Source organism: Perca flavescens, chromosome 2 (assembly GCF_004354835.1).
Source record: "Perca flavescens isolate YP-PL-M2 chromosome 2, PFLA_1.0, whole genome shotgun sequence".
In the NCBI taxonomy this organism is placed as follows: domain Eukaryota; kingdom Metazoa; phylum Chordata; class Actinopteri; order Perciformes; family Percidae; genus Perca; species Perca flavescens.
The window spans coordinates 35,143,322-35,161,373 of record NC_041332.1 but is presented as its reverse complement, the minus strand read 5'-3'; the positions used below and the strand labels follow the sequence as shown (position 1 = coordinate 35,161,373).

Here is an 18,052-nt window from a genome sequence, read left to right as displayed (position 1 = left end):
TGTGTGTGTGTGTGTGTGTGTGTGTGTGTGTGTGTGTGTGTGTGTGTGTGTGTGTGTATATATATATATAATATCATAATCCTTCCGTGACGAACGTGCGTCACTTTGTAACACGCGTTATAATGCTCCTAGCTGCTAGCATGGCACACCCTCATACTCTGCTTCTGACTGGCTAGTAGTCCTTACCTAGGTACTGTCAGGGCACGCCCTCATTCTCTGCTTCTGACTGGCTAGTAGTCCTTACCTAGGTACTGTCAGGGCATGCCCTCATTCTCTGCTTCTGACTGGCTAGTAGTCCTTACCTAGGTACTGTCAGGGCACGCCCTCATACTCTGCTTCTGACTGGCTAGTAGTCCTTACCTAGGTACTGTCAGGGCACGCCCTCATTCTCTGCTTCTGACTGGCTAGTAGTCCTTACCTAGGTACTGTCAGGGCACGCCCTCATTCTCTGCTTCTGACTGGCTAGTAGTCCTTACCTAGGTACTGTCAGGGCACGCCCTCATTTTCTGCTTCTGACTGGCTAGTAGTCCTTACCTAGGTACTGTCAGGGCACGCCCTCATACTCTGCTTCTGACTGGCTAGTAGTCCTTACCTAGCTACTGAGCATGTGCGACTCCCAACAAAGATGGAACAGAAGTGAGATGCTTCACTCTGTAGCTAAAACAGAGGGCTCAACACACAGGGTGAAAAGAGGAGCTTTTTGAAAATTACACCATGTAAACCTATTCTGACATAACCTCTAAATACAATTATGAACCTGAAAATTAGCATAATATGAGCACTTTAAGTCAAACCAGACCAAAACAGCAAGATTTGCCCCATAATATGTTTCCATAGTTTGACAGCTGCCCCTATTAACTCTGTTTAAGTGAAGTAATTACATACATGACATGAACTCCTTTTTTTTTAAAATCGTCATGCGATGACTTTGACTAGCCCTGTCCACACTCCTCCCAACGTGAGCTCCATACTTTTTCAACTGGGCTGCAGCAGAGTCTATTCACAGTTCAATAAATGCAACTGCCATGTCACAACAGGTGTTTATTCTTGTGATTATGCTCTCTGGAGCTTTGCTACATCGCTTTAATAAGAGTATAGTGTTTACTTAGATTAGGTTCTTAATCACATTATAATTGCATTTGTGATGCCCATGTAAACACAGCCTGTGACATCTCTGTAACAGATGGTTACTTCTTCCTACTCCTTTTTGAACATGGAAATCCTAATTTGAATCATTTACAAACATTTTGAAAGACAATGTTTGCTGAGTATTTGTTTTGTTGGTTTTCTTGCTTGTACTGAAATGTACATGTTCCTATTTTATCTTTTATTTTTACCATGTTCAAAATGAACTTAAATCAAAAAAAATATATATATATATTTATTTTTTTCCTTGGAACCTATATGCAGTAAAGGTCTAGAACTAGACTGTATGAGTAGTCTCCCTTTGCCAGACCTTCCACCACGGCGCTGCAGAGGAGGGTCTGGCTAGTCCACAAAGCATTCCGGGATGAGAGAAAACCGTGCTCTGGTTTACTGGCATTTCTTTAAACCTGCTGCAAACGCCGCCTTGAATGGCCAACCTAGTCTGGACCACTGTCCAACCGGAGACCTCCGTCCCCGAGTCAACGTGCACCCCGCTACTTTGTACTAGGGCTGACGGTGATGCTGTGTGGGTGCCGCCACAGCTGGGATAGGATAGGCGCCTCTAGTAACCTCTACTGGGCCTGACCCAAAAAGATAAGGAACCCCGACCCAAGTGCGGTGCGGAGGCCTCTGGCTGCCTCCACGGCCGTCCTCCGCGCGCCTCAGCGTACCCAACTCTCGTGGTACAGATAAGTCCGTTAATTTTGAGTAAAAGCAGGTTTCGCTTATCCCATGCAAATGCGCCGCAGAAAACTCAGATGTAAATCACACGAGGTTCCATGATGATACTATTCCTGTGTGAATAGCGATTTAGTCTTTCAACAGAAAACTCAGATTGGCCAGATAGTCTGGCTAGCTGTCTGGATTTACCCTGCAGAGATTTGAGGAGCAGGTAACCATAGTCCTCACAAATCCACTAAAGGTTAGAATGACAACACAAAGAGAGCGGAAGGTAACGGACATTGGGCTGAAAAGAGGGACATCCGGCGGAATTTCCGGCAGCAACGGAGCAATCCCGGAAGCGGAACGTTGTGGATATAGACTGCTGTATAGGGTTGGGTACCAAAATGTGGTGCCAATAGGGCACCGGTTCCGATGTAAACAAGACCGAATAAGAACATTTCGGTGCCTCATTTCGGTGACTGACTTTTTTTTTTTTTTTTTTTTTTCAGAAGCATGGCTGCACGGGACGCTACGTTAGCTTTAGCTAGTAGCTGGATTAAACAGCTTTCGTTAAGCGGTGTAAAGTGTGACTGTATTTCCCTGGAGAGGGACCTAACAGTCTGACTGCAGCTGCCGTTGCCTGAAAAACAACACAGACGGTGCGTTCACTTGAAACTCGCCAGCCTTATGGTGCATTCAAAGTTATTGTAAAATACCCTTTTCCCATCTGGTGCTTCTTTTTGTCATTTACCAGCAATTTACTGGTTATGTTATTGTTATTACATTATTAATCAATCATTTAATTTTGACCATACGGCCTTAGCAATAAACAAGCCGTTCTTTAATGTCGCCAGCTGTCGTATTGTGCTCCTTTTTTAATATTTTATATTACATACATTATAAATATATTATGTATATTTCGGTTCAGGCACCGTTTAGGCACCGTTTTAAAAGTATAATTTTAGCACCGTTATCGGGAAAAACCCAAACGATACCCAACCCTACTACTGTATGAATAATGTGAGAGCACATTTCTTGTTTGTGTGTGTGGTACCTTATTAAAGACCCAGATCTCTCCGTTGACCGTGGGCCGGGGCACCCCGTGGCCGTTGTAGTGGAAGAGGACTCGCTCCTCTTTGGCGTTGCGTCGCAGCGACGTGCACAGCTTCTTCACCTCGTCCACCGTAGGGTCCAGACTCTGTTTGTAACGCGCCTGGGAAAACAGAAAGCAAAGAGAGGAAGAGGTCAGCACGATCCTTGTATATCTAAAATAACATTTTACTGACTCAGACAGAAGTGGGAACTACGTTTTATATACCTGTACAATCTATGGGTATGGCTTTCCATGATACCATTTGGCCATTTTGCTCAGGTAATCAAGGCATCTTGAAAACATATTTCGCAGATAGGGTTAAATAAAAAACAAACGCACATAAAATCACACAACACAATGACAGATGATGGGGAGATGATCCAATCTTTTCTTTACATATTACATACATATATGAGAGGAACTAGGGAAACAGAGTCAGTGTGATGTAACAGGGTATTACATAAACACACATACTGCTGCCCATTTCAATTGCAGACATTCCTATGGTCAACTAGAAAATGGGCAGAAGAACCAACTTTCTTTGATGACAATGCAACACACAATGTCATGGCTGTGGTCTATACTCTACAAAATAAAGAAATGGGATTTATAGCCTCATACAGCAGCACTGTACTGGATTTTAAAAATGCAGAACAGACAAGGACACAAAATATGAACAACTTTCCTCTCGCAAAAATAAAATAACTCCAGTTCCACTCTTCAAACTCTACAGTTTCAAGTTCACATTAACTCCAGCAGTGGTGTACGCCTATTTGGTGTTTTCCCACAGTACCACTTATGCAGGGGTTATTTCTGCATAGAGACATTTTTGGCGCCCCTCAAAAAACCCCAAAGGGAAATCACCAGCACCAAAATGGTAAGAACTGAGAATAAAAATAGCAATTAAAATCCTCTCTAAATGTGTTTAAGAGTAATTTATCAAAACAATCGTTGAACAAGCAGAACATGAACTTGAATACGAGAGTCTGGCTGTACCGGTCTCTCACGGTTATATATATATTTTTTTTACTAGTTTTGTTGATTGGGTTTTTATTAACTCAAGCAGAATGTTCATTTTTGTTTATAAAGTGATGGTTTGGAGTAATTTCCCCCTAGGGTCCTTTGCACCATGACCTCGAGCCAAACACCCCCCCAGAAGCTTTTTTCACCTGGGTCTAACATTGAGAGAGTTAGCGTGATCAGCTGAATAGCTTAGCACAGGGGCTAATGGATCCAGTGATGTATCTCGTAAATGACCCCACTAATAATGCCTGAAATGATACCAAACTTCTACACTAGTACAAATAGGTTACGTACTCATAAAACGATGGATTGGAAAGTTTGTACACCAGGAGTTTATTTAAATAACACTTGCTGGTTTCTGCTCTCTGCTGCTACCGGCAGTAAGAAGAGTGCTTAGGGCCGTCTACAAATTACAACACCGAAAAGAGATACAACAAAAATATTTATTAATTTAATGATTAAAGAAGGTAATGTCTCCAAACTTACCTCAATTATAATTTGTCTCCTGCTAGTTGCACTACAGCACTTACTTTTAAAAAATAAGTTACATTTATAAATATGTTTGTTGTATCTCTTTTCGGTGTTGTAATTTGTAGACTGTCCCTAAGCACTCATCTTACTGCCGGTAGCAGCAGCAGCAGCAGAGAGCAGAAGCCAACAGGCAAGTGTTATTTAAATAAACCTAGAGTGAAATTACTCAGAACCATCACTTTAAATTCTCAGAAAAACAGGTAAATGCATTGATTTTTGTCAAATAAGGTAACACAGACTCATTGCCTTTAGTGTAGGCGGACCGGTAAGGTTTACTTCCATGCGCAGACCACTCAAACAAAGACGTTGGGATTTGAGCGACTGATAGCATTTAAAGAATAGTTGGTCTTAATTTGGAGAAACACAAATGCAAGTGTAATTTGTGGGTAAACAAGGACATTTTTACACTTCTGAGTGTGAACTTTAAACAAGCTGTTGATAGTAGGAAGGGTATACAATATGACACAGTATAGTAGGAGTTTTGCAAACCTCCTGTATAATGCTGTTTTACAAATGAGGCAGAGCAGGGCTTTTTGAGTGCATATTTGACTACACAAACACAAAAACACACAACGCTGACTCTGAGGTGGTGCTACTGTTGCTTTACTGCTGTCAACTTGTTTTCTCTGCCACCTGCTGCTTACTTTAGGTCATCCTTCATCAGTCTGAGTTATTTTATGAGGAGACTGATCTCATGAATTGACGTATGTATGACACGCCAACTCGTATGCCATTATTGGCGTGTTATCAAGACGCATACTCGCTTTTTAGCGTGTATTTCAACACTGTTTGGCCTCCATTGACTAACATTACCTTGTGATTGCGTGTGAATGTATGCCGTAGCGAGTAGCATGAAAGGCCGAAAATCCGCGTAGGGAGGTTGGTCGGGGTGGAGGATGGGTAAAACACAGGACTTTCACCCAGGAGACCGGGTCCTGCGTGTCAACCGTCGCTTTGTTCTTTTCCTAAACCCAACCCCGTTCTTCTTTTCCTAAACGCGATAACACGTTCTTCTCGCGATAACACGGCAAGTGGCGATAACACGGCAAGTGTATATTTACGCAAAGTCATGATATCATGTTGTTGGGACATTAAAGTCAGCGTGATAGTCGGGCGTGTGTGTGCGTGTGTGTGTGTGTGAAAAAGTTGATCGAGAAATTGTAAAGAACAGAATTGCTAAGAAGTAATAGTAGGAGACGGAGGACAAGTGCATTGTTTGTGCTCCTTCACTTCATTAAATAGTGTGTTTTGTGTGTGTGTGTGTGTGTGTGTGTGTGTGTGTGTGTGTGTGTGTGTGTGTGTGTGTGTGTGAGAAAGGGAGGTGTCAACTAGTTATGCAACAGAAAAGTGCCCGATTAGACCAGTCTGAATCATTATCACACTCACCAAGGCCCTTCTGTTACATAACTAACATGCCTTTTACCAAACAGCCTGCCTCCTGTCCAATGGCTTTGAATCACAGAAGCCAGATTTTAAACACAACATCTCACAAAAGTTCCAACTAGTTTAACTAACGAAAAACGACAAGAGAGTGTTAGGCATGGGCCGGTATACGATTCTGACGGTATGATATCCTTCAGGAAAAATATCACGTTTTCATGGTATTGCAATTACAGCTTTAAAATGTTTTTTTTTTTTTAAATGTCTGTGTAAAAAAAAAAAATTGGCAGGGAGAGGGATTACTAAACTGCACTTTCTGTCCTTGATCACTCATAAAAAAACGCTCATGACTAGGCCTGTCGCAATATGCAATGTGTTTGGTTTTTATTCCAGTGCATTTTTTGTTAACAGAGACTGAGTGTCCATTTTATTTATTGATTTTGGTTGTTTTGTTCATTTATTGTGGATATTTAAAATGTCTTCCAGTTCCAGTGTTAAATATTCTTTAGAAATAAAAGTTTATTGATCTTTGAAAAGGTGTACCTGCATTATTATGCCATTATCATTATATTAGATGAAAATGGTCTCAGAATGGCAATATTATCGTCCAGGAAAATGTGTTATTGTGACAGGCCTACTCATGACAGAAAAGCTCAGTGGTTTTGAAACCGGGTCTTTTTCAAACCCCGGTATACCTTGAAACCGGTAACCGGCCCATGTCTAGATGGGGTGGGGGGAAAAAAATCGATGCAGCATAGTATCGCGATATTTTCCGTGGCAATACTGTATCAATACACAGACACCAAGTATTGATCTATTATTGTGTGTTGGTCTGTTTTTCTGCTTGACACATTTGCAGCAAAACAATTAAAGTGAGATGAACAAACATGACTCCTTAACTGAAAGAGAGAAAGAGTAGAGACCTCCTAAATATATTGTATAAAAAAATTAATTAAGTTGCATATTAAACTGGGCCAGATGGATAAAAATGAATGGATATATATTATTTATATTATGTTTTAATGTTAAACATGCATGTGGCACAGTTTATTGAAATAGGGTTATTCACCGTCTCCTCTATACTTATATAGGTGGGTAAATGCATTTTTGTCTTAGTCCGCCGCTGCCGCAGGTAGCTTAGCTTAGCATAGTGAATGGAATCCTTTGTTGCCGGTTAGCATGTCGTGAGTAAAAGTGAGCAAACAACAACAAAACACACACCTAATTACTTCTTGTGGCCTGCGTATTCACATCGAGTACAGATAGCAATGCAGATTAAGACTAGACAATTTGATTTCCTAGGCAGATATTATTACTATATTGGGTGGAAGTACAGCCGAAGCACTGCTACTTGGGCGCAGGGATATCACGCAGCACCTGATTTGCAGCATGAAATTAACAATTGCTCATTGCTCTTCACATCACACATTCTACAGAGGCCAAAACTGAACAGACCTTGATCAAAGATGCCACATTTCAGCTTCCCGGATGAGGATGGGATTGAATTGCAGCGCGATAGCAGAGCTGACAGCCTGATTCAATTTGGGCATAATCAGATAGGAGCGTCTGAATGCCGAGAGTCAGAGCACTCATCCTGGCGATATCAAGTGGTATTTGAATGGCATAATGATGTTATAGGGGGGGCCTGCAGGGATGGAGGCATAGCATATGAAATCAGAGCTCGTATTAGGAGAGGGGTGTTCGTAGTGGGGAGGTACTGTATGATTTTGGAAGGAGAGTAGGCCTATCCGATTTTCAATGAAGAAAGAGCGAAAGAGCAGGGGAACAGGCAGGTGCGACAGGAGTTTACACTCACTTACTTATTTCAGAAGAATCACAATGGTATTTAGATGCTTTATCAAAGCTTTTCATTTACATTCATGACAGTCAGGCATATTGAATTCAAGTGGCATAGAGAGATTTAGACAAATTCATGTGTGTGTGTGTGTGTGCTCAGGTGTAGATTTTTTTTGGGGGGGATGCAGATATGGGATGGGATACCACCCACCCACCCAATATTTAGAAGAGGTAGATTTGTCCCCCCTTGAAAAAATATGAAAGACAACCCCAAAAGAGGTTTTAAAAAAAAACAAAAAAACATTCAGGGGGCTGAAAACGTATATGTCCTTCTTACCCTTAAATATGTTTCCCAACAATTTCAGACACCCCTATAGTGGACCATACCATCTTAACCTTGCAGTGCACATCTCCGTTCTTCCTCACGTATGTTTTGAATTATGCAGAAAGTTTATAAATACAGGACAATAATTAAAGACATTGCACCATCAACTGATGCAGAAAAAGGCACAAAATGTTGCATAAAATTTCAACAGAATGCTGGAAATGAAGTGGGACGACCCACAAACCCCCTGGTTCCAATGTCAAAACAAAACCTACGCCTTTGTTTGTTTGTGTGTGTGTGTGTGTGTGTGTGTGTGTGTGTGTGTGTGTGTGTGTGTGTGTCTCTGTCTGTCTGTCTCCTAGCATGAACCCCCTTCCCCTGAAGGGGGAGCTCCAGCCTCCTTTCGGGGGATTTGATGCAAACTGTAGCTCACACCACCTCTATTAAAAAACACCTCCATTATATCCATCAGGGCCACAGGAAACAAACTCTTTTTTAAAAGGTGTGTTCTGTGCTCTCTCTCTCCGTCGCCATTCATCATCGTGTCACATTGTGAGAACAAGCGACCTTTTCAGCGTACCAAAAGCATTCAGGATGCAATTAAAATACAGACCGTTAAGGTGCAGTAGGAGCCTCTGTCGCTGTCACACACATCAGGCTGCGTTTTAGACAACAACAAAAAAAGAAAGGCAATGTCCCTGGTGACGGCAAGATCCAAGTTAAAAAGCCCAGCAACATTTCAAGTTGCCATCGTGATAGAGCACTTATTTCTTAAAAGGTAAAATCAGCATGCCATTTAATCTCTCTTCTTCACACTGGAGACTCCATGGAAAACGAATACTCCTCTAGAAACATAAACAACCAAACATGTCCATCGCCATCATGTATGAACATTTAAGACCGTGTTTAATTCACCTTAAAATATCCAATGCAATACCGTGGAATGCCTGCCTTGTATTACTCCTGTGAAATAGGATTCTTTTAGTTGAAGGTAGAGCCCGACTGATAAAGGATTTTTAAGGCCGATATCGATACAAATATTTGGTGATTTAAAATTTCCAATATACCGGCCAATATAGATTTAAAAAATCCAGAAACGCGTAACAAAACAAACAGATTTCCCTAACATTACTTTTTTATTTGTAGTTATTTAGGAGTCCTCTAAAATAATATGATAATGCAGTTTAAAAATAAACTGAACAGAGGAACATCAAAATATATTAAAGTTGTGATAAATAAAATGTATAAAAATACAAACTTAAGATATGAAACTTAAAGTCTTTTGAACAAAAACAATAACAAAAAACCAAACAGTGTAGCCAACAGGGAGGTTGTAGAGCTCCCTCTGGTGGACAAACTCTGCAACGCCAACACTCAGAACACGGTTGAAGGGGGTTTCGTCCGTTTTTATTTTATTTTTTAAATATTCATTTATCGGCCATTAGAAATGCCTATACCGATAGTTTGGAAAATGCCTAATATCGGTCGATAATATCAGCCCACCGATATATCGGTCGGGCTCTAGTTGAAGGTTATAAATAAATAAAAAACTCAAAGGATATGTTAACTTGGCCGACAGTGACAGCAGCAGCCCCTTGTTGTCAGAGAGAGGAAATGAGTCAAGCCAACCTCTGGTCTCTCAATCCCCAATCAACGACTGAGTACCACTGAGCTTGTTTAGATGTGAAGTACACCTCCAAGAAGGAACAGAGAGAAAGACGGCATGGAGGAAGAGACAAAGAAAAAGAGGAAAAGGGACAGTGTTTCAAAAGATTGTATCCTCTTATATAATATCAATTCACATGAATGGCGATTATCATCCTCTATTATTCTGGATCGATCCACAAATGGCAGAAATCCATTTTTATATATCTCATTAATAACACTTTGTCAACGGAACAAAAAAAAAGGCGGAAACCCACCCACGAGGGCACAGTCCAGCATCAGGACAGTGGACCGCGTTCAAACACACCTACTTATTTCAGGAAATCGTTTGGCCACATGGATAACTTGACAATTAGCTTTGGAAGACAAAGGTGAAGTATTCTGTGAATATTTGTCACCCAGAGACTAATGTTAGTGAAGCGGAGCACCAAGTCACGATATAAATATCTAGGTTCTCATTTTAAAAGCCAAGGGTCAATATTAAACAGGAAGCAAAGGAAGCACTGATACAGTGATGTAAGGTTGGATTCTGATAGTCTGTTCCATTTCGGATCTGGTTCCTGGTTGGCAAAATACCAGGACTCAATAAGTTCTAACTCTTACAGATCTCTCCATGCTTTTATTTATTAGCTAAGAACAATGAAAAATAAAAAAATAAAAACATTGTTACATTGCACTTTTAGCCAGCAGTAACTGTTGCTTTTGCCAGTTTAAACAGTTAGTAAAAAGTCAAATGTTTTGGATAATGAGTTCTCCTGAAGCGGATGCTGGCAAAAGATCGACGGTGAGTGAAGAGAAACATCACTCTGTAACACCACCCTATAATGGCAGGTGTATGTTTGTTGTCCAACACAACCAACAGAGTAGTGACTATTCTCTATATTGGGTAAGTAAGCTACACCCATTACATCAATGTTACTGACAGGCAACTTAATCAATGGATGATTTCAGTCACTGATCCTTCAACATTAGCACTCCCTTTACTCACAGGAGGGGAAATCTAAACTGTGATAAGTTTATTCTGGTAGCTGACAGTACATCATGCTGAGCTTCACCAAGTTTGAACGCCTTATTTATCTTCCGTGGTGGTCATGAGGAGCTCAGGCAGAAATGAGCATTTTTCAAGTCTGTAACTGGACTTCATTTGTCATAAATAACGATGGACATCTTGGAATCAGAGTGAAGGAGAACATGAATCCTGTTCAGCAACATGATGGGGGAAATGGTTGTAGACAAATGGGATGCATTTGTTTAGTTTCACATATGTGTTATATCAATGTCACATAAGGCGGTTGTTTTTGTTGCTTTTTCACCACACAACAACGCCAGAGTTCGCTGAGACTCTGCCTTTGAAGTAGAGCCCGACCGATATATCAGCGGGCAGATATTAGGCATTTTCCAAACTATCGGTATCGGCTTTTATAATGGCCGATAAATGAATATTTAAAAAATGAAATAAAAACGGACGAAACCCCCTTCAACCATGTTCGGAGTGTTGGTGTTGCATAGTTTGTCCACCAGAGGAAGCTCTACAACCTTCCTGTTGGCGAATTTAATTGTTATTGTGTTTTTGTTCAAAAGACTAAGTTTCATCTTAAGTAATTTTATTTATCAGAACTTTAATATATTTTGATGTTCCTCTGTTCTGTTGTGACAATAAAACAAACAAGTTTATTTTTAAACTGCATTATCATATTATTTTAGTGAGGACTCACTACAAATAACTAATGTTAGGGAAATCCATTTATGTTTTGTTACGCGTTTCTAGATTTTTTTTTTTTTTTTTTTTTTTTTAATATATATCGGCCGATATATTGGAATATTGGATTTTTAAATCACCAAATACTTGTATTGCTATCGGTCAGGCTCTACTTTGAAGGACACTTGTTGCACTTGTTTAGGCTGTCCCAGAACTTGAATGACAGCATTCTGATCATCAGGATGAAATGGGGTTTTTAGGTGTGAGCATCACCTTAATTAAAAGGTGCAATATGTACAATACTGACAGCTAGTGTTTCAAATAGTTACTGCAGTACAAAATACTGGAGAGAGTCGTTGTCTCCCGCTTGCCTGCTCCTCCGGTAACGTTAGCAGGGTTAGCATGGCGGCGTTAGCCAGGACCAGTAGGGATCACTTTACTGGCTGGGTCTCACTTGTTTTTGCGAGTAACCAACTCGGGTACTCTAGCTATATAATTCAATAGGAGTACTTCACAAATGTTGAAATGACATAAAATGCCCGTCCCTTGTAGCCGTGATAAATTAGCCTGAAGCTAATGCTTAGCTACCTGTTCAGGAGGAAATAAGCCAACTCTGCGTCCTTTTGGGCTCTAAGCTGTCTCCATCTTTCAAATACATCTCCAATATTTACCAGGGGGTTGTTACGTCTCTGGTCATGCAACTGTTAGAAACATGCCGTTTTTTTTAGGTCGGGTAGAATCTATCTCCGTTGATCCTGTTTGTTTGCTTGCTGCTTCCATGGCTGTACTACAGCTGTAGTGCGCTGAGTTTACCTTTTTCCAGGTATATCTGGCAACCCGGCCTGGCTGTCAAACTGGGCCGTTGATACCAACACACAGATCAAAACAAATTAAAACGAAAACTCTACAGTGGGTCTAGCTTACCATAATAATAGCACGAAGTCAATGCTTCAGCATCTCAACAGAAAACATGGAGTCTAACTTAATCATCCATTACACGAAGCGGACCCGACAAAAGTAAATCACAGAGTCATATGGACGATGAAACTACACCAAACACAACTACCAAAAACAAAAACAAGAAAATACGTGTGGTGACCACAATTTGATCTAAAGAGGCGACTTGTTGACTATCCCTTCGGAAAAACATGATTGTTGCGCACCATTTTCTCTCACTCTCTTCACGGAGAAACAGCTGATCAACGATCTACTGGCATAAGTGCAACAGAGCTGTGTGACATTGTAATCAAATTTATAAATGAAAATAGGTTGAGTATAACTAATATTTACATATAGGCCTATATACAGATCAGTCTCAGGTTGAAACTTGTAGTTCTGAAAGTTACGTTGCACAACTTAAGGTAATGTTTAATGTATGCCTTAGTTTGAGGTTGTTATTGCGTTTCAGATAATGTCCCAGCCCTACCTACAAGGATCAATAAAGTATACTTATTCAAATTTAGCTGAGAAAGTACAGCAGGTTTGATAAATAGCAGGCCTGTGAGGCGGGAGTCATTTCCCCAGTGACAGCAGTCCTGCTGGGGCCAGTGTGTCCAGGCTGAGTCAGTTCACAGCGGGTCGGATGGAGCAGAGGGAGAGATGACACGTCTTCTTCCTTCTGCCAGCACACACCTCCTGTCCAGACTACGTAACCGATTCAGCCATTTCTCAGTCCCCAAAACTGCAGTTTCAGAGGTGTGGATGATTGTGCGTTTGAGTTGTAGTCAAAAACTACATAGGAGACATTTTAAAAAAGTGAAATAATCACCCAGTTCGGCACGTTGAAAAGGAGAGAACAAAATGACCTCCAAGTACTTCTAACGTATTAAGTGTTCTGAATGGAACACATGTAATGGTACAGAAACACCCATGATTTAATTTCTTCTTCATCTGTTCTTGTGTTTAAGACGAGTCTGATGCTGAAAGCGAGCAGCAGGAGCCAGAACACTGCTGCTGCAGCTGACTAAGTGACATGGGTTATGTAACTGGCAGAAGGTCCAAATGCACTTGGTGCTTGTGTACTGTACATTAAACAGGGTGACATAATACAAAAAAAAAAAAAATACAAATCGCTTCAAAACACAAGTGAACAAATGTTTCGTACATTTTGAAAACTATTACTGAAATGGTGGCAGTCAATTGCCAAAACTGATATGGTCCCATCATACTCTCCCAACTTAGAAAGGCACCTCTCCAGACCATCCACCAAGCCAATAACATAATAATAATAATAATAATAATAATAATAATAATAATAATAATAATAATGTTCTTCACCTCAGTCACTTTTACACTTTCTTGTGCCACCACCAAATTCAAATTGATGTCCAGGAGCGAGCAGGTCGCATTGTGACCTGGGATGTCATATAATAATAGGGACCAAAATAATTATGATTTTTGCCATAATCGAGCTGCCCGATGTTGAACCACTGTCTTTTTTAAGATGGTTTCCAGACCAATGGTGTCACACACCTCACCAAACATAGCACACACGAAAGAGCTTCAACAATTCTCCTGTTGACACAATACCTTTTTTGTCTTGTGAGACATTTGGTTCCTCATCCTCAACATCACTGACACATTGATCCTCATCACTGATGCTTCCCTCACCACTCAACTCAAACTTATCATCATTGGCATTATCTTGACTCTTTTCCATCAACCTGTCTTCCTTTCTTGCGGAGATTATGGTGCCCTAATAGGGTAAAGAACTTCCACAGATGTACAATATGAATGCTCATTGTTTACTGCTTGGTTGGCAAGTATGTCATGTGTCAAAGTGCCTGTGCAAAGTTAATGCTTATTGCCTCCCTGACTGACTGTTGTCCCCATTTGTGTTGTGCAGACACTGCCTGTCTCCTGCTCTACTCTGGGATAGAAAAAAAAAAAAAAAAAAACTGGGTTGTTTGTTTTTCTTTAACTCAATCACAATTGTCCAGGGCGACGCTAAGCTCCGGACGCAGCACCGTAGCTCTGCAAAATAATATTGAGAAGGAACTTTTTTTTGGTGGCTATGAAGGGGTTGGATATTGTTTGGTTTTGTTTTTTTCCGATACTGGTGCTAAAACGATACTTTTAAAACAGTGCCGGTGAGAGTTGGCGAAATAAAAAAAAAAAACAGCTTGTTTATTGCTTAAGACTGTATAGTCAAATTTAAATAATATATTGCCTATTTCACCCGTCAATTGCTGTTAAGCAACAAAAAGAAGAACCAAGAGTTTACAAGATGCAATTAAACGCACTATTAAGTCCCGTCAGTGTTGTTTCTCATCTCCGACTACGGCAGTGGTCATGGGGTTTTGAAAAATGCAGCTATTTTACTCTGTGTCTTTAGCTGCAGACTGTTGTACGTCCTGGTGTTGGAATCCTTTCGAGTGAAATATAGCCAAACTTTCAAATGTAACTTTTTTGTGTGTAGTATAACTAGCAGGAGACAAGTAATAATTGAGGTAAGTTTGGAGACATTACCTTATTTAATCATTAAATAAATAAATATTTTTGTTGTATCTCTTTTCGGTGTTGTAATTTGTAGACGGCCCTAAGCACTCGTCTAACTGCAGGTAGCAGCGGCTAGCAGAAGAGAGCAGAAGAGAGCAGGCAAGTGTTCATAAACTTCTGGTGTACTAACAAACTTTCCAATCCATCATTTTATGAATGCATAACCTATTTGTACTAGTGTAGAAGTTTGGTATCATTTTGGGCATTATTAGTGGGGTAACTTACGAGATACAAACGTGGGTCCATTAGCCTCTGCGCTAAGCTATTCAGCTGATAACGCTACTCAACACTAACTCTCCCAATGTTCGACCCAGGTGAAAAAAGCTTCTGGGGGGGTGTTTGGCTAGAGGTCATGGTGCAAAGGACCCTAGGGTGAAATTACTCCGAACCATCACTTTAACTAGCGTCATGCGCAGTGATGCTTCGGTTGCCTGTAACGTTTGTTCGGAGCACCAGAGAGCAGCGCAGGCATTAAAGTGACACCAAAATTTGCGTTGCCATTCGGTCCGGTAAATACCAGTCTTAGAGGGTTTTGGTACCCAACCCTAACATGTGACTGAATTCAGGAAGCTTTAATAGGCTGTACTAGATTAAAAATTATCTGAACATGTGTGTGTCTGTGTGTAGTGTACATGTGTGTGATAGAGAAGGGGCAAAGAGACCTCTAAAGCACCAGTTCAATTAAAAGCTGGGTCCCAAGCAGCTCCCAGAAGTCTGCGTGTGTGTATTTGTAATTTTGTCATTTTACCTTATGTGCGGAGGTTGAAGGTAATGAAAACTGAAAATTGAGAAGCTCTGAGCAAGCCATTAAGAATAACACTTGCAATATCTTTGAACCGGGACACTTCATCTTTTGTTTTGGCTCTAGCCCATTTGATGAAAAATACAACAATAGCTCAGTTTCTGTCCGAATGTAGCATACATTTTAACCAAAATCCCAGAAAATCTGCAAAAGAAAATCCACGACATTTCGCAAATATTAGGAATTTAGCACTGGTGACGCTCATGCTCTCGGGTGTCATTAAACCATTGCAGAAGAAGAGATTATGTAATTAAAAGAGTGCCAGTCAAACCTCAATGACACAGTTACTTTTGCTACTCGTCGCTGTAGCTGAAGCTTGAGGGGACGTTTAAGCTTCATGATTTATTCACTAGGTCACATTTTGCTTTTATTGGAAACTTTAAACTATGATACCAGAAAGACACAGGCTTGACTGTTTTGTCATAAGTGTTCTTGAGCAAGACATGTCAGTACAGGGTCATCTTAAAATCTAAAATATACACACCTGTAATACATTTGGGAATTACCTGGCAAAGCTGTATAAAGAAGGCCAGAAATTAGATGCTTAATTTGTCTTGAAGTGCTGGTGGATACACTGAAAGCATCAGTAAGTCACAGTAACCTGTGGTCCGACAGATGCACTGAAGCAGCTATTCTTATCCCGAGCAGCCGGCTGCCTATTACAGCGCTCTCCTCTGCTCTAATCAACTGCTGCCCTCATTTCCAGCCACCTGCAGGGAGAGTTACACCAGTTGGTGATTGAGGAGGGATTGGAGCGGGCAAGAGTGCCAGAAACCATTAGCCTGGAGACAGAGCGCAGGGACTGCTGCTGTCTCTGACTCTGTGTGATGTCGTGACAGTGTGTGTCTATGTAATTCTAGTCAGGAAATCTACTGAAAGTCAAATTTGATTTGTAATAAAACCTTATCACCCAGAGTCCGGATTTCAAATGCTTCATCCTACAGCAGCCTGTACCTGATATGCATAATAAAGTCACGTCGTCTTGCAAGAATGAATAAGCAGAGGATTTAAAAGTAGTGACTCATTAATACAATCATAATCAAACGCCATAATGCAAAATGCAGTTAAAAAAACAGTTAGTCATACATTTTTATGGCTCGGAAATCATTCGTCTTGTGACGCTGGATGCTTGCTCACAGCCACGTCCTACCAGAAATAACATCACTGGATAGAGTAATGAGTTATTAATATTGATCAAGAGCCCAAACAAAGCAGACTCTTTATCAACCAAAATAAAGAAGCAACAATCTGTCCACAACAGCAAATGCAGCCAATGTAATTTCTATATGCGTCGTCTTACTGTGACTTCTTAGTATAGTATATAAAAGAAAATCAAATGTTGGGACATATGTCTGGATAAATGTGTTCAAGATGTTATACATTAAAGTCTGTTAACAGATCTTGGAGAGTCCTAATGCATATGTGAAAACAGTTGGTTTTGTAAGCCTTTAATGGCTCCAGAAGGAGCTGTGCGAAACCTGATAAATTGGCCTTTAAGAGTGTGTTAGGGCATGTATGGTCGAATTGCCAGTTTGATTTCTTTAATCTGAATGTGCCCTGAATCAGTTTTTCATCAGATAATGATAAGATAAAATCTTATGTGAAATAAACTTGACCAAAATTACCAAATTATTCCTTTTCAGGACTAAGAGTAAATCTAAAATAGCTGCCCTGCAATATCGTCGCAATATCAATACTGAGGTATTCGGTAAAAAATATAGGATGTTTGATTTTCTCCACTTCGACTAGCTCTAGTTCCAGCCCTAGATACTGGGGGAAATTAAAATGTCAACCCCGAGTGTAAGTGAGGACAGAGCAATAGAGTGGGATGTGAAGTGGGTTTCAGGGCTCGTTCTAAAATGTGGAGCAGTGGGACAGTGAAAGGAATGACAGAGCCCTGGGTAGCTTGTAATCAATCCACATCATTGCAGAAATAGCTGGTAATGCTGTACACAGCACCAGGAATCCAACCGGACATTACACACACAAACACATTCATGTTATTTGAGGCACACAAGAGGATCTCTGTCGGGTCTGTGCTCTAGTAAAGGATGCATTTTCTCAATCCCAAGGGTCATCTGGGGTAGAGGAGGGTTTCTGTGAGTGATGCACACACACAAGCATACTCATTCATACAAGTACATACAGTGCACACACATATCTGCAGAATATAAACAGCAACAACACACAACAGAGTGTCTCGCTTTCCTCATTTCCAAGTCTGTATCGACCACGTTTGTTTCTTATAATAACTCAGGAGGAGCGCCGAGGGGTTTCACAGGACACATTTATCACTGGATCAATGGCTCTATATCTACACCGGAGCTGGAGGTGACATATTACCTCTGAGTGCAGATAGGTTTCAAAATGTGTGTTTGTGTGTATTTGTTAATTGCTTCTTTTTTCTTTACTATGCAGGTGCGTTTGTGC

General features: G+C 40.6%; 1 protein-coding gene across 4 annotated transcripts in view; it reads right to left on the bottom strand.

The window, feature by feature from the left end:
• rptor (regulatory associated protein of MTOR, complex 1) overlaps positions 1–18,052 on the bottom strand; it is a 261,324-nt gene that overhangs the window by 149,593 nt on the left and 93,679 nt on the right. For all 4 annotated transcript variants that reach the window (XM_028566774.1, XM_028566789.1, XM_028566782.1 and 1 more), the window contains exon 5: positions 2,864–3,022. In XM_028566774.1, coding sequence (XP_028422575.1) covers positions 2,864–3,022 — 159 coding nt within the window. The remainder of the gene's footprint in view (positions 1–2,863; positions 3,023–18,052) is intronic.